Source organism: Sinocyclocheilus grahami, unplaced genomic scaffold, assembly GCF_001515645.1.
Source record: "Sinocyclocheilus grahami isolate Dianchi unplaced genomic scaffold, SAMN03320097.WGS_v1.1 scaffold140.1, whole genome shotgun sequence".
Classification (NCBI taxonomy): domain Eukaryota; kingdom Metazoa; phylum Chordata; class Actinopteri; order Cypriniformes; family Cyprinidae; genus Sinocyclocheilus; species Sinocyclocheilus grahami.
Window position 1 is genome coordinate 25,126 of NW_015505319.1, and position 22,478 is coordinate 47,603.

The 22,478-nt window shown below is 35.9% G+C and overlaps 2 protein-coding genes across 4 annotated transcripts in view; one reads left to right on the plus strand and one right to left on the minus strand.

Annotated features, from left to right (window-relative positions):
- Positions 1 to 214: 214 nt before the first annotated feature.
- mthfs (5,10-methenyltetrahydrofolate synthetase (5-formyltetrahydrofolate cyclo-ligase)) lies at positions 215 to 20,208 on the minus strand. Of its 2 annotated transcripts, XM_016280435.1 has the most exons (4): positions 19,926 to 20,208; positions 16,526 to 16,591; positions 15,962 to 16,160; positions 215 to 1,062 (listed from the first exon to the last, which is right to left on the minus strand). In XM_016280435.1, exons 1-4 carry the CDS (start codon positions 20,034 to 20,036, stop codon positions 836 to 838), a joined length of 603 nt encoding a protein of 200 aa, XP_016135921.1. In that variant the 5' UTR covers positions 20,037 to 20,208; the 3' UTR covers positions 215 to 835. The 2 variants fall into 2 exon arrangements, with proteins under 2 accessions (XP_016135921.1, XP_016135922.1); XM_016280436.1 differs by lacking the exon at positions 16,526 to 16,591 and having other exon boundaries at positions 15,962 to 16,226.
- A 1,149-nt stretch (positions 20,209 to 21,357) lies between these two features.
- The window catches only part of zfand6 (zinc finger, AN1-type domain 6), a 22,242-nt gene continuing 21,121 nt past the window's right edge, over positions 21,358 to 22,478 (plus strand). For both annotated transcript variants that reach the window (XM_016280403.1, XM_016280402.1), the window contains exon 1: positions 21,358 to 21,579. In XM_016280403.1, the coding sequence (XP_016135889.1) occupies positions 21,373 to 21,579 (207 nt within the window). In that variant the 5' untranslated portion in view covers positions 21,358 to 21,372. The remainder of the gene's footprint in view (positions 21,580 to 22,478) is intronic.

Below are 22,478 nucleotides of genomic sequence, written 5' to 3' on the forward strand. Positions count from 1 at the left end.
GTTGTGTTTACTTGTGTTATCTCTGACTAATATTTAAATTAGTTTGATGATCTGAAACAAACCTGCAAAAAAATAAGAAATCAGGAAGGGGGCCGTACATATACACACATATACATATAGTCGATAGTGTTTAAATTTGAGGATAGGCCTATAATATAATATTTCAAGTTGAAGAGTTTCAGAAACATACAAAGGAAATCAAGTGCGAATCAGGTACAGAAGATCATTTTAATGCAGTTGTTTACCAAAATTGCAAATTCTGACTATTTATTCACCCTCATGTAGTTTACATCTTGTATGCTGTCATGTTTCTGTGGAACACAGATAAAAAAAAGACAATGAAAACAACAAAAGTACCATACAAGAAGTCCATTTGACAGTACATTTGAAGTCTTCTGATGCCTAACTGAGGAATAGACTGAAATTAAAGTTATTACTGACAATCTTACCTTCCATCAAAACTAAAATAGTAATAATAGTTTGAGTTTGAAAGATAAAAAAAAAAACTGTAACCAAACAATATAACGGCATACAGATTTAAAACAACACGAGTGACAAAATAAAGACCACATTTTAATTTTTGAGTGAACTGTTCCTTTAAAGTCAGGACAGACTGCATACAATATTTAGCCATTTGGTAGTGAGCATTTATTGATTCTTATGCGGATACAGAAAGTCTTCTCTGAAAGGAGTCTCCAGACATTTGAGTTGAGAATATGGATTGCATCTAAGGAGATTTAATGCATTTCATTCAGAAACAAGATCAATGTCGCAGGAATCATTTGAATTCAAATGACTTTCAGCAACGCTGAAATCAAGGTCTGGCTGGTGCAGTTCATTCCTCGTCTTCATAGAGGGCTTCATCAATAAGAATATCATGTTCACCCACTGGGACTTCAGCACACAGCTGCTCTTTGAAAGCCAAGGCGATGGTGTAGGGCTTTCCTTTCGGGTGCGTCCTACAGCGCTCCAAATACGTGTCGTAGAAACCCTTTCCTCTGCCAAGCCGATTCCCCTTCTTATCAAATCCCAAACCAGGCATGAGGATAAGATCTAGTCCTCCTGTAACAAAATTAGAAAGGAAAGACAGTAATTAAATAAGATTATGTGGATTATGCAGATTTGCTTTTGGAGCTCAAATTACACCATTACAGCACAATACAGTGAATTTCTAGGTCTTAAGAACCAAACAACGTGCAGGGAAGCCAAACATGCCTCAACATGAAACTGGATTTTTAGCTATTCAGAATGTCATTTAAGAGCTATAAACACAGAGCATATGTGTGCTTAAAAAGATAATGCGTTTTATAAAAGAACATACTTCATCCACATTTTTAAAGATTTTTTCTGTTCATTTGCAAATATATTCTGGCTATTTACAATGGAAAAGATGCATCATGCATGCTTCTTAATTGACTGTTATTATAATCTATGCATGTCTATTTTTGAATTCCAGTAACTTCTTTCAGATGATAGTTGCAGACGTGTAAAGCAATGACAACTAGCCAATTAGTGGCTAATTATAAGTATTACACAATAGGTTTGAAGGTTAGCTGATTAACACAAGAACGTGGGAGTAAATACTCTGCAAAAGTATGTTGAAACAAATATCATTTAGATTAAAATGTAAATTCTGAACCAATCATTATTCTAAACGTGATTTCTTAGAGGAAGAAGGGAGCTTGTTTTGCAGTCCATGCATAGTTAACAAACTCTACTTTTGAGACACCGTAAATTATTATTTTTCAAAGTTTTTAAATAAAAATGACTATTACTGTACTATTTCAGTTTTTCTGATCTAAAATTTCACGTTTAATTCAATGTGTTATACTTGCCATTTCTTTGTATCTGTTTGTGAAATTTACTAACAATTTCTGATGAATTTCTAGATGACACTTTTTCAGTGAGGCTCATGAAATGTGATCTTAACAAATTGCTGTTAATTGCTTTTACACCCATTTGTACCCAAAAAGTTCAGTGCAATGGTTCACTCGTGAGTTTTAGAATTATGCTGATCCAGCCAACAAACAAAATCACTCTTTGGGCCGCATTCATTAAACAAATTAATGGGTAAATCCATACGCAAACTTTGAAACTGAATGCAAATACAGGTGCATCTCAATAAATTAGAAAGTCGTGGAAAAGTTCATTTATTTCAGTAATTCAACTCAAATTGTGAAACTCGTGTATTAAATAAATTCTATGCACACAGACTGAAGCAGTTTAAGTCTTTGGTTCTTTTAATTGGGATGATTTTGGCTCACATTTCACAAAAATCCACCAATTCACTATCTCAACAAATTAGAATACTTCATAAGACCATTAAAAAAACATTTTTAGTGAATTGTTGGCCTTCTGGAAAGTATGTTAATTTACTGTACATGTACTCAATACTTGGTTGGGCTTCCTTTTGCATGAATTACTGCATCAGTGCGGCGTGGCATGGAGACAATCAGCCTGTGGCATTGCTGAGGTGGTATGGAAGCCTAGATTGCGTTGATAGCGGCCTTCAGTTCATCTGCATTGTTGGGTCTGGTGTCACTCATCTTCCTCTTGACAATACCCCATAGATTCTCTATCGGGTTCAGGTCAGGCCAGTTTGCTCACCAATCAAGCACAGGAACACCATGGTCATTGAACCAGCTTTTGGTGCTTTTGGCAGTGTGGGCAGGTGCCAAGTCCTGCTGGAAAATGAAATCAGCATCTCCATAAAGCTTGTCAGCAGAAGGAAGCATGAAGTGCTCTAAAATGTCCTGGTAGATGGCTGCGTTGACTGTGGACTTCAGAAAACACAGTGGACCAAAGTCCTCTTTTCAGATCTGAAATAAATGAAGTTTTCCACGACATTCTAATTTATTGAGATGCACCTGTATTTACGAATGGACTCAAGCACTGCAAAATTGGTGTAATATTTACTTTAGCCAAATGTACACTGCAAAGGTGGCACAGAAGTGCTTCTGAAGCAGCATTTTGGTGTCTTACACACCGTTTAATGCTGCTCAGAGGTGGCATAAATGCATTTACACAACAATTACAACAGTATACTTTGATACTAGGGCTGAGGTGGTTCTGAGAAGGCATAATTTAGTGTCTGGGCAATTTAGTTTATGTGGCATTGCATCTTTACACTGAATTTTGGGCAGGCAAAAAGCAGCCTTAACTCGCCTGTGTAAAGACACCTTTGTTAAACGATTTACATTTCTCACTCAGAAATTGCTAGTAAATTTCACAAATAATTACAAAAAAATTATTTAAAAAAATGGCACAATGATTTACACATGAGATTTTGATGTTAGAAAGACTGAAATAGTTTTTTCTTGTAAAACCTACTCCAATAATCTTTATTTACAACCTTGAAAAATTATTTTTACAGTGTAGCCAACAATTTAAGTTCTCAATTTGGGCCACAAGAAACACGAGTGGAACACGTTTGTAATAAACCCATTTGTGCGCAAACGGTTGAAACGCAAGCAGAACCAATTTATGTGCATCTCTTTCGGAAATCCATTAGTATGTAAACTATCACACTGAACTGCATTCAGCAAATTATGTATGAATGAATTTACTTCCTGCTTGTGATGAAAACAAACACTACATATTAATTCACACAGTGAACCTCATAAGACATGAGTAGAACACATTTTTGCATTAACTGTTCATTTTTACATAAATTGTTACGTTTAGTTCAATGTGACCGTTTACAAACACACAGATTTACGTTCTGCTGTTGTAGCCAGCAAACACTCTACATTTCTAATGAGCCTGAAGGGCCTCATTCATGAATAAATAATGATTTTTTTGCATTTCTGTGAATGCATTTGTACTTAAATTGTATTTCAGTTTATGCACAGATTCACATCGTTTACATTCACAAATGAGGTCCTTTGCATAAAATGGCCTTACAAATGTGCCGATTTTGAAGACAAACTATGAATGACAGTGGCCAGACAGTCTGATTTACTGGTTTACATGAAATCTGTGTTTCGAGTCTGAATTTTTAACACAAGAAAAACCATTAAATATTGATATCATGGGTGCAAACATCTCACAATCACAGTCTATTCCTGCACCGCTTGTTCAATATTTCACTGTCGGCTCTGTTCTAATAAGCCTGTCTTCAACATTTATTAATAATGCATCTACGCAGAACAGGAGTATTACATACACATTTTTCAACATGACAGGACTGTGTTAGGAAATCGTAAGGAGTCGCTTTAAATAAAAAAACAAGACGGTAAGATGACAGCACATTCTCAGAGCTTCTACTGTACAGTATACTTCAAAATGTTAATGTTTTGTTATTAAGGAGTCTGAACCAGTCAGACCATCTCCAATATAAACAAGACTACTTCTATTTAGAGTCCTACTCAAGCAATCACAGATCTTTTACTTTCATCAGTTCTGGAGAACGTCTTTCTCAGGCCTTCAGGCTGAATCTTAGCAACATCTGGGACCATCCAAGATCTCAAATCATTGTTTTGTCCCCAAATTGCTCAAAGTTTCAGTCTGAAAGTGGATCAGTCCTTTGCAGGATTTAAAAAAATAAATAAATCTTCTCATCTATTTATCTGCCGATCCCAGTTCACAATCCTCTGGTGTAAAAGGTGAAGTAAAAAGGATTAAGGAACACAGGATTATGCCGAAGGGGATTCCTCAGATTATTTTGTTACTGTAGATGAAGAGAAAACTTTTATGATTGCTTTAATTTTTTTTCAATGACAAACCCTGTCATATAATACTGCTAAAATGTGGAAAGATGGAGACAAATTGAGATTTCTGCTGTCATTTATTGGACTTTGTGTGTGTGTGTGTGTGTGTGTGTGTGTGTATATATATATATATATATATATATATATCTAATTTATTGAGATGCACCTGTATTTACGAATGGACTCAAGCACTGCAAAATTGGTGTAATATTTACTTTAGCCAAATTTACACTGCAAAGGTGGCACAGAAGTGCTTCTGAAGCAGCATTTTGGTGTCTTACACACCATTTAATGCTGCTCAGAGGTGGCATAAATGCATTTACACAACAATTACAACAGTATACTTTGATACTAGGGCTGAGGTGGTTCTGAGAAGGCATAATTTAGTGTCTGGGCAATTTAGTTTATGTGGCATTGCATCTTTACACTGAATTTTGGGCAGGCAAAAAGCAGCCTTAACTCGCCTGTGTAAAGACACCTTTGTTAAACGATTTACATTTCTCACTCAGAAATTGCTAGTAAATTTCACAAATAATTACAAAAAAATTATTTAAAAAAATGGCACAATGATTTACACATGAGATTTTGATGTTAGAAAGACTGAAATAGTTTTTTCTTGTAAAACCTACTCCAATAATCTTTATTTACAACCTTGAAAAATTATTTTTACAGTGTAGCCAACAATTTAAGTTCTCAATTTGGGCCACAAGAAACACGAGTGGAACACGTTTGTAATAAACCCATTTGTGCGCAAACGGTTGAAACGCAAGCAGAACCAATTTATGTGCATCTCTTTCGGAAATCCATTAGTATGTAAACTATCACACTGAACTGCATTCAGCAAATTATGTATGAATGAATTTACTTCCTGCTTGTGATGAAAACAAACACTACATATTAATTCACACAGTGAACCTCATAAGACATGAGTAGAACACATTTTTGCATTAACTGTTCATTTTTACATAAATTGTTACGTTTAGTTCAATGTGACCGTTTACAAACACACAGATTTACGTTCTGCTGTTGTAGCCAGCAAACACTCTACATTTCTAATGAGCCTGAAGGGCCTCATTCATGAATAAATAATGATTTTTTTGCATTTCTGTGAATGCATTTGTACTTAAATTGTATTTCAGTTTATGCACAGATTCACATCGTTTACATTCACAAATGAGGTCCTTTGCATAAAATGGCCTTACAAATGTGCCGATTTTGAAGACAAACTATGAATGACAGTGGCCAGACAGTCTGATTTACTGGTTTACATGAAATCTGTGTTTCGAGTCTGAATTTTTAACACAAGAAAAACCATTAAATATTGATATCATGGGTGCAAACATCTCACAATCACAGTCTATTCCTGCACCGCTTGTTCAATATTTCACTGTCGGCTCTGTTCTAATAAGCCTGTCTTCAACATTTATTAATAATGCATCTACGCAGAACAGGAGTATTACATACACATTTTTCAACATGACAGGACTGTGTTAGGAAATCGTAAGGAGTCGCTTTAAATAAAAAAACAAGACGGTAAGATGACAGCACATTCTCAGAGCTTCTACTGTACAGTATACTTCAAAATGTTAATGTTTTGTTATTAAGGAGTCTGAACCAGTCAGACCATCTCCAATATAAACAAGACTACTTCTATTTAGAGTCCTACTCAAGCAATCACAGATCTTTTACTTTCATCAGTTCTGGAGAACGTCTTTCTCAGGCCTTCAGGCTGAATCTTAGCAACATCTGGGACCATCCAAGATCTCAAATCATTGTTTTGTCCCCAAATTGCTCAAAGTTTCAGTCTGAAAGTGGATCAGTCCTTTGCAGGATTTAAAAAAATAAATAAATCTTCTCATCTATTTATCTGCCGATCCCAGTTCACAATCCTCTGGTGTAAAAGGTGAAGTAAAAAGGATTAAGGAACACAGGATTATGCCGAAGGGGATTCCTCAGATTATTTTGTTACTGTAGATGAAGAGAAAACTTTTATGATTGCTTTAATTTTTTTTCAATGACAAACCCTGTCATATAATACTGCTAAAATGTGGAAAGATGGAGACAAATTGAGATTTCTGCTGTCATTTATTGGACTTTGTGTGTGTGTGTGTGTGTGTGTGTGTGTGTATATATATATATATATATATATATATATATTTAAAAAAAAATTAACACTTATTCAGCAAGTATGCTTAATGTCAAAAGTGACAGTAACGACATTGATACATTTATAACATCAAAAAAAGATTATTTCAAATAAATGCTGTTCTTTTGAACTTTCAATTCATCAAAGAATCCTGAAAAAAAAATATATATATATATCACTGTTTCCACAAAACTATGAGGCAGCACAACTGTTGGATCTGTCCGCTGCTTTTGACATGGTCAACCACCAGATCCCCCTGTCAACCCTAGTGGCAAAGGGCATCTCAGGAACCACACTCCAGTGGTTTGAGTCTTACCTATCAGATGGGTCCTTCAAGATATCTTGGAGAGGTGAGGTGTCCAAGTCACAACATCTAGCTACTGGGGTGCCTCAGGGCTCAGTTCTTTGACCACTTCTCTTCTCTTCTCTGTCTACATGGCATCACTTGGTTCTGTCATTCAGAAACATGGCTTTTCATATCACTGCTATGCTGATGACACTCAACTCTACCTCTCATTCCATCCTGATGATCCGACGATAGCTGCTTCTTGCTGGATGAAGGACCATCACCTTCAACTCAACCTTGCCAAGACGGAACTGCTTGTGGTTCCATCAAACTCATCGTTTCATCACAATTTCACCATCCAGTTTGGCACATCAACCATAACTCCTTCAAAAACAGCCAGAAACCTTGGAGTTATGATTGATGATCAGCTGACTTTCTCAGACCACACTGCTAAAACTGTCCGGTCCTGCAGATTTGCTTTATTCAACATCAAGAAGATCAGGCCCTTTCTTTCGGAACATGCTTCACAACTCCTTGTTCAAGCTCTTGTTCTGTCCAGCCTGTACTATTGCAATGCTCTCTTGGCAGGTCTTCCAGCTAGTTCTATCAATCCTTTACAATTAATCCAGAACGCAGCAGCAAGATTAATTTTTAATGAGCCAAAAAGAATGCACGTCACACCTCTGTTTATCAATTTGCACTGGCTACCAATAGCTGCTCGCATAAAATTCAAGGCATTAATGTTTGCCTACAAAACCACCACTGGCTCTGCATGCACGCCTTTACCTAAATTCATTACATCAGACTTATGTGCCTCTGGAAGCTTGCGTTCTGCAAGTGAACGTCGCTTTATTGTGCCATCCCAAAGAGGCACAAAATCACTTTCACGGACTTTTAAATTAAATGTTCCCTCCTGGTGGAATGACCTGCCCAACTCAGTCTGAGCAGCTGAGTCCTTAGCCATCTTCAAGAATCGGCTAAAAACACATCTCTTCCATCTTTATTTGACCCTCTAACTCTAGCACACTTCTAATTCTATTCTTTATAGACTTTCACTCGATTTATTTACTAACTGCTTGTTTTCTAAAAAAAAAAAAACACTTCTCTAATATTTTTGTATTCTATCTTTGTTTTCTTTTTATTTATTATACAATTAACAAAAGCAAAAAAGGCCTCCAACACTTGCTTGCTCTATTCTTTTTCTATTCTGTTTTCTTTTTATTTATTATACGATAAAAATAAAAAAAACTTGCTACATGTACTGCATTAAGCTAACTGAGACTTATTATAGCACTTGCATATCATTGCTCTTTTGTTGATTTTGATTGCTTTTAATTGTCCTAATTTGTAAGTCTCTTTGGATAAAAGCATCTGCTAAATGTCTAAATGTAAATTATACATTTATAATAATAATAAATGAAGACTGGAGTAATGATGCCGAAAATTCAGCTTAATAAATTACATTTTACAATATATTCACATAGAAAGCAGTTATTTTAAATTGTAATAATATTTCACAATATTACTGTTTCTACAGTATTTTTGATCAAACAAATGCAGCCTTGGTAGGCATAAGAGGGTACTTTCAATCAATCAATAAATAAAACCGATAAAAAAAAAAAATGGATACACACATTAATTCACCAAAACAGCTGTATTTGTGAGAGACTCATTTCATGTATGGTTAGGCATATACACTACTAACAGCTGCGTCTATGAGATGCTTTTCATACTGCAGCCGGAAATATTAGAGCCATTCCAACCAGACGGCACAGTTCATTAAGTCCAAATGTTTGTTGGAATCATCTAAAAACTTGTTGATTTACAAGCAGCATGGTTTGACCTTAAGGGAAGACCGTGAGGAATGGAGTGTTATTGCGGGATTAAATGCTATCGGAGCGCCTCAATCAGACACACCAACAGATAGGCAATGAAGTTCAATCCGCTGGATTCAAACCATTCAGTCTTGTTAGCACTTAGTGTCACAGTGATGTACAGCCAATACAAGCATGCAAAGATTGTCCAGCACACAGATTCAATGCTTGTCCCTCCTTCAAACACACACACACACACACACACCCCTGTCATTTTCATCTAGTCGCAGTGCTTTCATTTGTTTTTGTTGACAACATTTACATAAAGTCAATGTCCATTTTACTTTAATCATAATATCTACCTAAAATTATCATAATATTAACCTAAAACAATATCTAAATAGCTATTATAAAATTATGAAATGAGGATTATTATCATTAAATAAAAACTAAAACAATATTTAAATACAAATGTTACTTTAAGTAAAATAAATAAAATTCAGCTAGTTTCTAAAGCTATTCAAACTAAAATGACTAAACCTATAATATAAAAAAACTCTATAGAAATATATAAATAACATTATATTATATACACTGAACAAAATTATAAACGCAACACTTTTGTTTTTGCCCCCATTTTTCATGAGCTGAACTCAAAGATCTAAGACTTTTTCTATGTACACAAAAGGCCTATTTCTCTCAAATATTGTTCACAAATCTGTCTAAATCTGTGTTAGTGAGCACTTCTCCTTTGCCGAGATAACCCATCCACCTCACAGGTGTGGCATATCAAGATGCTGATTAGACAGCATGATTATTGCACAGGTGTGTCTTAGGCTGGCCACAATAAAAGACCACTCTAACATGTGCAGTTTTACTGTATTGGGGGGTCCGGGAGGAGTCAGTATCTGGTGTGACCACCATTTGCCTCACGCAGTGCAACACATCTCCTTCGCATAGAGTTGATCAGGTTGTAGATTGTGGCCTGTGGAATGTTGGTCCACTCCTCTTCAATGGCTGTGTGAAGTTGCTGGATATTGGCAGGAACTGGAACACGCTGTCGTATACGCCGATCCAGAGCATCCCAAACATGCTCAATGGGTGACAGATCCTTGCAACATGGGGCCGTGCATTATCATGCTGCAACATGAGGTGATGGTCGTGGATGAATGGCACAACAATGGGCCTCAGGACCTCGTCACGGTATCTCAGACAGTGAAAATCAGGATTCATCCGTGAAGAGAACACCTCTCCAAAGTGACAGACGCCATCGAATGTGAGCATTTTCCCACTCAAGTCGGTAACGACGACAAACTGCAGTCAGGTCGAGACCCTGATGAGGACGACGGGCATGCAGATGAGCTTCCCTGAGATGGTTTCTGACAGTTTGTGCAGAAATCCTTTGGTTATGCAAACCGATTGTTGCAGCAGCTGTCCGGGTGGCTGGTCTCAGACGATCTTGGAGGTGAAGATGCTGGATGTGGAGGTCCTGGGCTGGTGTGGTTACACGTGGTCTGCGGTTGTGAGGCCGGTTGGATATACTGCCAAATTCTCTGAAACGCCTTAGGAGACGGCTTATGGTAGATAAATTAGCATTCAATTCACGGGCAACAGCTCTGGTGGACATTCCTGCAGTCAGCATGCCAATTGCACAAAAACAAAAGTGTTGTGTTTATAATTTTGTTCAGTGTATATAAAATAAACTAAAGCTAATAAAAATAACAGACCGAGTAAATAAATAAAAATGAATAAAAAAAATAATAAAAATGACAAAAACAATGTGTAACTAAAATTAAAGTGAAAACAGAATATATAAAAAAAATTCTAATTCAAAACATTAACTAAAATGAATATATATATATATATATATAAAAACACAAACTAAAATTTAAGTGAACAAAAACGATAATAATATAATCAATGATACTAAAATAACACTATTTTACATTAAAAATAACAAACTAATAAATACAATTAGTAAATGATATATAGACATATTTAAGAAACATTAACAAAAACGAAGAGTATATCAACAATGCTAAACTAACACTATCATATACAGGAAAGTTGTTTCAGAGGTGAAACAAGTTAATACATATTAATGAAAGATTTCAAATTAAAAACATTTTAAATCTACGTGCACTGACTCGTCCACAATAGGACCAGAAATCTGTATTTAGAAGGCAAATAAGCTTTGAAATTTTTATTTCATGTAGACTTTAAAGGCAAACACCTCTATGGGAGAGAGAAAGGCGTCCTGAGCTCAAGGTGACTGTTTCAGTCCACAGGAACAAAATGCAAAAAAAAAACACCCACTTTCCTCTCTCACACCAGGACAGTTCAGTGTGATTACACCCCTCCTCATGTGCGGTTCACATATCAGCCCCCATTTCTCTGTTTTTCTTTCCCTTTCTCCTGAACGGCTGTATATTTCATCCCCTCCTCTCTCTTTAATGCACACATAATTTAACTGCAAAAAACCTAGTATTTAAGAAAAGTATGATCATAATAATACATTTATTTTACAGTACAATTTTTTTTTTTTTATAAATTGCTGTTTAATCTGCACAATTTGGCCCAAAAAAAGTTGATTATAAACCAATATGAATAATAATAATTTATAATAAAAGAAATATTACTCTTGTAATATTTAACTGTATAAATCTAAGGAAAATAAACTGTACACATTTAAGTAAAACATAATCATAATACTAATTTAAAAAAAAAAAAAATGCAAAATTACAATACTAATATGTATGCTTAATTTCTTAAACATTGGCATTTACTGCAAATCGAGTTGCTCTGAGACACTGAAAATACCAGATTATGAGTTGCTCATGTGTAAATGATCATCGTGCCGGGCTTTAATCTGAATAATGCTGGCACATAATGTATATTTAGTTATTTAAAACATAGCCTTATTTTGCAAATTCGCTTTTATTTCACTGAATCATGCAGCCCCTATACGATGAATTAGGTTGATAATATAACTAGAGGTCAACCGATTGATCGGCCAGCCGATTTTTGGATTAGTAAATGATATATAGACATATTTAAGAAACATTAACAAAAACGAAGAGTATATCAACAATGCTAAACTAACACTATCATATACAGGAAAGTTGTTTCAGAGGTGAAACAAGTTAATACATATTAATGAAAGATTTCAAATTAAAAACATTTTAAATCTACGTGCACTGACTCGTCCACAATAGGACCAGAAATCTGTATTTAGAAGGCAAATAAGCTTTGAAATTTTTATTTCATGTAGACTTTAAAGGCAAACACCTCTATGGGAGAGAGAAAGGCGTCCTGAGCTCAAGGTGACTGTTTCAGTCCACAGGAACAAAATGCAAAAAAAAAACACCCACTTTCCTCTCTCACACCAGGACAGTTCAGTGTGATTACACCCCTCCTCATGTGCGGTTCACATATCAGCCCCCATTTCTCTGTTTTTCTTTCCCTTTCTCCTGAACGGCTGTATATTTCATCCCCTCCTCTCTCTTTAATGCACACATACATACACAAACACCCCATCAAATCTGGGGCTAAAACACACAGACTTTAATCTCAGAGTTATTACTTACTCCACAGGGGTCTGCCGTCCTGTAACACCTGCCTAGTTTATATTCTCCACCACACGGGTGATTTCTTTCCTATTTGCTTTAGAAAAGCCATTCTGCTAGAATGTACGACTTAAGCTATAATTAGCCTGATGATAAATTATAGATTAAGCAAACTGTATAGATGGTAAATTAGGACGATTAGATAAAGCACAACTTTGATGCCCATAAACAGCCCAGAGTCACAAAACCCATAAATACTAGCTGTATGCAGGCAATGGCATGATTTATGATTCATAACTCACTTACTGCAAATTAACGTGGGGAATATATTAAATATGATGGTAAGTTCATGACTCGGGCAGTATAACAAAATATACTGCATGAGTTTGACAAACACTGTCAACTACTAAATACACTAAAAACACAATAATGGAGAAATGATAGAGAAATTATCCCCTGCTAATGCATTTATTTTCTGAATACACATTTGTGGTCTTATTGTGCATGATTTATTGGTAAATATTATTGCAATGAAACACATAAACCACCTCTGTCTTGCTTCTGTTAACACCCACTTTTCACCATCCAATCAATTTCTGATGGATAAAATCAAGTCTTGCATAACTGTACATTTCCATAATATTCTGCATTAATTTAATAATGCATATACTATAGAAGTACAATGTGTTGCTAACTGCATTTCATGATGGATGCATGGCTCTAAGTCACACATTTAGAGAGAATATCTTATGATTACAGTAAAACTAGGTGGCGCTGCGATCTTTAGTCGAGCTGTTTGGCGTTACTGCTGCTATTCAGCATACGTACAGTCCTTCAACGCTGCAATGCAGTATCACACTATTTAACTTGAAAAGTGCAAATACTCAACCACACAATGCAACATTACAGTAACGAGCTGAAAATATCCTAGTGTTAGTGTTTAGATGCAAAGGCTTGTGTTCAATGTAATATACAACATTAATACCTGATTTTGAATATACTGTAAGTGAATATGAAGCCAAATGTAACTGTGGGATGAGAGCACCATCTAATGGTACAACACATTCCCCTTTCCACATCACCTTATAGCTGTATAACACTTGCCTCACATTATAATTATACTAATATTATTATATTAGTATATAATATTATTGTTAATATTAACTAACAGCTCTGCGAATGTGTGCAGCAGAACTTATTTGGCATATTTTATTACAAGTAAATGTCTGATGGGATCATTTCTCCTCACTGCACAGTACATGGTGTGTTATAAAGTGTTTTTCAGACTGAATTAAATGCTACAAATCATTATCAGCTATTAGTACTAGGGCTGAACAATTTTGAGGAAAAAATCCCAATAATTTTTTTTTTTCCCTGATTAAAAATGCAACTGTGATTTAAAATGCATTTTAAAGCTTGTTTGTTGGGCTGCACAATTTGGTCAAAAAAGTTGCGATTATAAATCAATATGACTATAATAATAATATTATTATTAATAAAAAATAAGTATTACTATTATAATATTAAACTGTACAAATCTAGTATTTAAGAAAAGTTTTCAAATAAGTTGTTTAATCTTGCACAATTTGGTCAAAAGTTGCGATTATAAATCAATATGACTATAATAGCAATTATTATTATTTATAAAAGTAATGCATATTATTGTAATATTTAACTGCAAAAAACCTAGTATTTAAGAAAAGTATGATCATAATAATACATTTATTTTACAGTACAATTTTTTTTTTTTTATAAATTGCTGTTTAATCTGCACAATTTGGCCCAAAAAAAGTTGATTATAAACCAATATGAATAATAATAATTTATAATAAAAGAAATATTACTCTTGTAATATTTAACTGTATAAATCTAAGGAAAATAAACTGTACACATTTAAGTAAAACATAATCATAATACTAATTTAAAAAAAAAAAAAATGCAAAATTACAATACTAATATGTATGCTTAATTTCTTAAACATTGGCATTTACTGCAAATCGAGTTGCTCTGAGACACTGAAAATACCAGATTATGAGTTGCTCATGTGTAAATGATCATCGTGCCGGGCTTTAATCTGAATAATGCTGGCACATAATGTATATTTAGTTATTTAAAACATAGCCTTATTTTGCAAATTCGCTTTTATTTCACTGAATCATGCAGCCCCTATACGATGAATTAGGTTGATAATATAACTAGAGGTCAACCGATTGATCGGCCAGCCGATTTTTGGCATTTTTTTTAATTAATCGGCATCGGATTGTGCTGCAAATTAGGCAGATTTATAGGCAGGCACATCTGCGGGCAGCTAAGTGTTGTTGCAGCACACCGGAAATTCTCTCTCTGGCTGCGTGAGAGAAGGAGCATCTCACACTCTGCAGCCTCTTCTGGTTCACACACAGCTTCAGCTAATGATGGCAGGGCAAAACAGACCGTTTCGAAAGCGTAATCACGTTTTACCCTGCTAGAACTGATGCCGAAAAGTTATCATATTCATAAGTGCAACAAGTCATTTGCATGTGAAAGTAGAAACACATGCAATTCAGACGAAACTTCTGGGCTGATTATAATGTGCACGATAATTTCCTCATGAAATGTATGTGTGGGTCCGACAACTCTTTTATTTTTGTTATCACTTGGCCATTTGACTTATAGAAGTGTCCAGTGTTTCCCATACATTGCGTTATTTGTGGCGGCCCATCACAACAGACGGATCGCCTCAAATAGATTTTCCAAAAGGCTTATACTTCCTTGAATAAACTGAGCACTGCACGTTTCAAAATTAAAATGCAGCGCGGGTGTTTTTATATGAATGTATCTGTGAAAAGACGTCTTCAGAAAAGCTTCTATGTCATTTTCATTTTGTCTTTCCTGTAATGCCTGATAAAGTAGCGTTTGTGAGCGCAGTGCTTATTAGATTACAGCCGTTAATGGGAAACCGCTATATCTCCTGCTCCAACAGCGCCTCCTGCTGGCAGAGAATGAATTTGCATTTGCAAGTCTGTGGGAGACACTGGTGTCTGTCAGTAAACATGAACAAAAAGCATGCTTCAGAACTGTTTTGAGAAGGTGCTTAAGTTTTGAACCATGCATTATTACTCTGAATTAGGCTACTACTACTATTACCATCTTGTACCCTGCAATAATCAGTTACTCAAACTCACTTTTATGAGATGAAGGGGAAGAAGAAGAAAAAAGAAAATCGGCCAAACACATCGGCATCATATATCGGCCATCGGCTGCCCTGATTTCTAAATATCGGCATCGGCCTGTGAAAAACCCATATCGGTCAACCTCTAAACATAACACTAGACAACAACACACAATATCTAGCAAAATGTGCAGCATTCAGCTGTATTTCAATTGCTTTTAGTATTTTATTTATATTACCTGCAATAAATCTCAAATAAACAAGAGTTTTGAGGGTAGGTCTATCCCACCTGTGGTCAGGGCTTCCTCTCGGTCGTGGTCCTCGTCTGCTGGCTGCCGGATGTTCCAGGACGTGAGGGGCAGCGTCTTCACCTCCTCCATGTCCTTGAGTCGTAACATGTCCATACGACTGCTCTTGGTGAAGTATCTGGGAATGAAGCAGACTTTCCCCCTCTTGAAGATGTCCTGGAGGATGTTGTCTGTGCGCACCTCATCATGCATGTTCAGGAAGACAGCCACACGCTGGCTGGACAGGTATTTGGGATGCCTGAACAACTAGACAGAAGTTTGGATAGTTGTTGATAAACAAAGCATACTTACAATTGCTCAGTCTATTTGTAGCATGATGCAGGCTGTGTTTCTTAGTTGTATATTGCTCAGTCTAGGATATGTATTATGCATTATGTGTCTGTATTAACACACAAATTAATGAAAAAAAACACAATGACATCAACATGGAACAAATATATTGATATTTTTTTAGCTGATTAGGAGTCGAAATGTAACCAAAGCACTTTCCACACTAGGGATGTAACGGTATGAAAATTTCTTAACACGATTACGTCTGTGCGCACCTCATCATGCATGTTCAGGAAGACAGCCACACGCTGGCTGGACAGGTATTTGGGATGCCTGAACAACTAGACAGAAGTTTGGATAGTTGTTGATAAACAAAGCATACTTACAATTGCTCATAGTCTATTTGTAGCATGACGCAGGCTGTGTTTCTTAGTTGTATATTGCTCAGTCTAGGATATGTATTATGCATTATGTGTCTGTATTAACACACAAATTAATGAAAAAAAACACAATGACATCAACATGGAACAAATATAATGATATTTTTTAGCTGATTAGGAGTCGAAATGTAACCAAAGCACTTTCCACACTAGGGATGTAACGGTATGAAAATTTCTTAACACGATTATAGTGACCAACATGATCACGGTTATCAGTATTATCACGGTATTGTTCAAATGTGCTGGAGATGTTCAAAAAGTACCGACACATAAATCACTTCAAGTTTTATATTTAAAAATCAACATACAACAAATAAAATGACTTTTTGTTTGCATAATCACTAAAACAATAACATTACCAATGATGTTTGGATATTAAATGACAACTTGACTGACAACAGTTTAATAGCATGTTGAAATATCTAATGTAAATGTTCAAATAATGCTTTGAAAAAGTTTCATAAAAAGGTAAACCTCCCATTTCAGCCTTTAAATAAAGAAAAGATGTGTCAAAATGATAATTGATTAATACATGATTATACGCATTTTATCTGGTCAATAAATAATTCTTGATAACTTATCTGAATTGTTTAAATGTTTGGAATCCCCATAAGCTGGTTTTTCATCAACCGGTCAAAATTTACAGCAGGGCATGCAAATTCGGTCCGTTTTTGGCCAGACAGAAACTGCACACAGGCTGAATGTAAATATAAGTCTCTGTAAATCCACTCGCTGACAGCAGGTGGACCTCCGTGGACAAAGCAGTATTGCGATTTAAGAACACTTCCTTTAAGTAATACATGGAGCGAAGATGAAAACAAAATGCCATCGAATCGTTTCTGAAGACAGTCAGAACCTTCAGAGGTACATTCATATAATTCATTCATTCATATATTCATTTGTATAATTCCCTTAGCACTCTTTTAAATCCTCCCAGCTTTTCCGCCCTGTTTTCACTCAAACCGAAACTACTCTGCTGCTGTGCGCATGTGAGACTGTTACTTAAAACTAGAGGTCGACCGATTAATCGGCACCGATTGTTGATTGGCGGAACTATCGGTTATCGGCAAAAATCAATGCCGATAATTTTCCGGGTTGCATCTGTTGCTGGAGTGGCTGAGAAGGGTCTGCTGTCATTATATAGTACGAGAGCGGCCTCTAGAGGCGGAAATCACTAACAGCATGTGTTTGTTTTGACATGTGACACTGCGCGCTGCACAGAGCGGGAAACTTCAAACATGCATTTAAATGCAGCCGGCAGAAAATCCTGCTGCGGAACAGAGCGCCATTCACATAGTTTTCCATTAAATTACATTATATTTGTCCCAAATCATTGGTAATGTACGTAATGACTTCACCCTAGGCTATAAATGATGTATTGTGCTCTTTCTCTAATACAGTCTTTATGCTTCATATAGAGAGCTGTAATACAGATCGCACTTTCTCTTTGCTCTGTTTTTTTTAAACACCGAACTTCAAACTCATTTATGCCACATTGTTCATTCTTGAAGCAAACTTATGTCCGCTTGGCGATTAAATAAACAGTTTTAGACCACTGCTTGAATTGAAAGTGACGCGTCTGGTGTGTGACTTCTCCGAGAACGCATCAGTGCGCTTTTGTCCAGTGTGTGACTTGCAAAATTTTTTTAATTTTGATTAGATAATCATGCAGTGTTCTAAAATAGAAGCAAATAAAGTGTGAGAGTACACATGCAATATCAATAACATGTAATTTTAATGCTATGGCCTTGTGTAGATATTTAAAGATGGCCACCTTTAAGCATGACTGTTGAAATTAAATGGTAATACTTTACAGTAAGAGTCCTTTTGTAATATTAATGAAAGCTGTAAAAGTATTGTTCCTAGTGTGTTCATTTCAACATTTACTATTACTAATAGGCTATATTTTTACATTTTAAAAGTTTCTTTTTTAACATTAGTTAACTATGAAATAACTTCAATGATCAATATAATAATTAATATGTTTATGTTTAGTCATTTACAAAATATGGTTCAGTACTGCTACTGCTTTTTTAAAAAGTAATCGTTACATCCCTACTCCACACACCAGCAAATGTCAACCATTTTGGGATTAAGAGTATGAACATTCACACAAGTTGCATCTAAAAGATTGAAAACCCCTGCTTTAGAGGTTATTGACCCTCAAACCACACGTGCAACACGTGTGGTTTGAGGGTCAATAACCTCTAAAGCAGGGGTTTTCAATCTTTTAGATGCCACGGACTAATAAACATTATAATAATCATGCAGGGCCCCACCCATCCTTAAATTTAAGAGGCATCTATACGGTTTCTTGTATAAAGACACAATTTATACTGTCAATAATAATAATAATAATAATAATAAAAATATGTAAATGTAAATGTTATTTGAAAAATATTTAGTTTGTATTTTTTTTACTCATGATTGTACTGTTGTTTATATATTATTGTATGTAATGTATTATTTATCTGTTGACTTAAATATACTTGTATATTTACTTATTTAAATATAATTTTTATTTATATATATATATAAAATCATATTTTTTTTTCTACTCTCTAATGTACTGTTTTAATGTATTATTGCATTTTTTTTTTTTATTGTAATAATATACTATGCATCTATTGACATTTAAATATAATACTGATTTGTATATTTATCTATTTACTAATTTTCCACTGTTTTTCTCTAATCAGTTCCATGGCCCCTCACAGAAATGCCTAAACAGAAAAAATAAGCAGGAGACCAGGATGTAAAGACACTTCAAAATAATGTGCAGAAAATATTCTGCCTTTTTTTTTATATCCAAGATCTTTAAAAGCAATGTGGGAGTAGAGAATGTGACATTATTTTTTTTTATAATGACATATTAAATAATTATACATGATAAAAGTTCGTATTTGGGCATATTTGCTGCGATATAATAAACACGACGTATTAAGTGATTAAGAAATGATCTCTGTACCCTGAGACAGCAAAATAACATTTTCATGGGGGTTGTGAACTAAGTACCCAGCTAACGATTTTTGGTTCCCAGAACGTTCCCAAACTCTGGCATTCTAACGTTCCAGGAATGTGTTCTTTACGTAAATAGAACGTTCCCCTAAAGTTCGTAGGCTCCCAGAACGTTCCCATAGCCTCTTAACTCAGATGTCATGCATGTGCTACAATCTAACTGCTGCAAGGCCACTGAAGGCTTGTTCCTTTCCTCTGGCAGGTCAGTGACATTTACCTTTTGCGAGACAACTCGAGACTGTCTTAGTTTCTCCTGATCACTCACTGCAGCCACTCGACCCTTGATTTCTCTTCTCAAAGCTTGTTTTGCCGCACGCAGAGCTGCCATAATGAATCTGCACAGCACAAACCCAGTCAGACCGCAAACAGACGCATTGAACAACAGCCCGCTGTGATCATTGCAGCAGCTCAGTTAATCATTCACTCGTGAGCATCAGTGGAATCCGCACGTGTGCGAGTGAGCTAGTAACGCTGGATAGATTAGCCTTCCTGAGTGGGCGGAGTCAGTTCACATGCCCTTTAAAGAAAGGTAAACGTTGCAAGGAAAAAGCCTTAAAGGGACAGTCTTTTGAAAACTCCTCAATTTGTTGCAAACTCGATTGACTTTCTTTTATTCAGTGGGACGCATCATGAGATTTTTGGGCAGATTTTAAGTTGCCACACAATGAAAGGGACTAATAATAACTGAAAACATCATTTTGCTTAACATTTTAGTATTAATAAAGTCATATGAGATAATTTTCACTTTTTATAACTTTTGTTATTCAGATGAATGGTATGATTCGTTAACATAATACAAAGCTTTTATAGAGTTAATGGTTGCTTGTTATTTCGAACAAAGTGCCTTTTGATTTTAGGTTAGCGTATATATATATATACACACACACATATATATATATATATACACACATACATATGCACACACACACACATATATATATATATATATACACATACATATGCACACACACACACACACATATATATATATATATATATATATATATATATATATGGCACATGGGACAGTCTATAAGGCAAAACGTCAACGCCGGGAAACTATTGAAGTCTCTTGGTGAAGTCTAGGTTAAAGTGAAGGCTGGAGTCTCAAAACTAACACACTCTCGGTGTTTCTCTCTCGGTGGGGGAAGGGAAGGGAAGCTGGCCAACGCCGAGCACACTTCGCAAACATTTTAATAGTGCAAGCCAATAAAGCAAGCTCTTCTAATCCGGCGACATCGATATAGTAATCGTCCGGAGTGCGGAGGAGAGTTTATGAACGGGCGTTATCACCAATCAGAGAAACCCGAGCAAAACCCGTCTCCTAGCTAAAGCTAACTTTACCTAACAATATTCATGTGTTTGTGCGGGAGCAACTAGCCGTTAGTTTAGAAAACAGGTAGCTGTGCAGTTAGCAGGCTAACAGCGAGATTATCAAGGGAGTTGGAAAAGTAAACAATGGAAAAGTAACTAGTCGTTTTTAACAATCTGATATTGTGAGTAGTCGCTGCAGATAATTAATGATCGTAAAATTGTACACGACCTGCTGCTTCATCTTTCTTTTATTTAAACACGTGTACAATAAAGAAATAACGATGATTTGTGAACGAGCCAAATCCTTTAAATCGGTTCGCAACAACGGTTCTTTCACAAACCAGGCCGAAATGACTTTGAAACGAAGTGTTCAAATGAACCGATTCGCGGAAACGAGTCGGACTGTACGTGGGCGTGGCTTACAGGACGCGACCAATAGCGCTTCAGTGGGCGTGTACTTAAGTCCTTCCATCATCACTCATGTGTTTTACGATGTCCAGCTAGCGACGTTACGTAGATGCTACACAGAGAGGCGCTCACTATTAACCATTAATCAGGTAAGGAAGGCAAACGTGTGGATATATAGGCGACATGTTACTATGAAATCTGCTTTTAGTCGGTGTTGCCATTGTTGTTATATAATTGCTTAAACAAAGGACAGTGTAAATAGTGCAAGTTACCGTGGAAGCCTGATTATCCCAGTGCTCAGATCCAACTGCTACTAGTTCTAGTTCTAGTCAGTCTGTTTAACTGATAATGAAACAAACTCACTGTGATTTAAGAGGACTGTAGGTTTGCTTTACTTCTATTTCTTTGTCCTAAGCAGAGACCCCATAGTTAGTTACATGCCACTGAAGTTAGCTTAAAGGACTAGAGTATTTGCATTGTGTGAAGATCTGATCTGGTTATTTATTAAGGGAACTGTTAACACATTTACCACACAAGCACTTCTTTATCTTTATCCCATTGTGATCGTATTTTCTCCCATAAGTTAATGCCACTGTCAACCCTGTCATACTCAAAGCACTTCAGTGCTTTTACTAAACTCTTAAAGGGGTCATATGATGCTTTTTGTAAAGATCATTATTTTGTGTATTTGGTGTAACAGAATATGTTGACATGCTTTAATGCTCAAAAAACACATTATTTTTCAAATACTGTATATTATTGTAGGTCCTCTATGCCCCGCCTCTCTCAAACAAAGTCCCTCCTTCCGACAAGCACAGTCTGCTCTGATTGGCCAGCTGACCCAGTGCATTGTGATTGGCTGAACACCGCAAGCACGCTTCGGAAATGTAACGCCCCTTACCATAATCACGAGCTTCATCTTTCAAAATAAATGTAAAGACAGAGCCCGAAAGGGGAACAGAGTCGCGTGACAGACACAGTGATGAAGCTGGTATGTGTTTGCAGTACACAAGCCACGGTTAAGACAGCTGACTCCACTGTGATGTGA

Excerpts from the sequence above, each read along its gene's own strand:
- mthfs (XM_016280436.1), bottom strand. The coding sequence starts at position 20,036 with ATGGCAGCTCTGCGTGCGGCAAAACAAGCTTTGAGAAGAGAAATCAAG. Across the intron at positions 16,227-19,925 it reads CTCGAGTTGTCTCGCAAAAG|TTGTTCAGGCATCCCAAATA; the intron begins GTAAATGTCACT and ends ACTTCTGTCTAG. Across the intron at positions 1,063-15,961 it reads AGAGGAAGCCCTGACCACAG|GAGGACTAGATCTTATCCTC; the intron begins GTGGGATAGACC and ends ATTTTGTTACAG.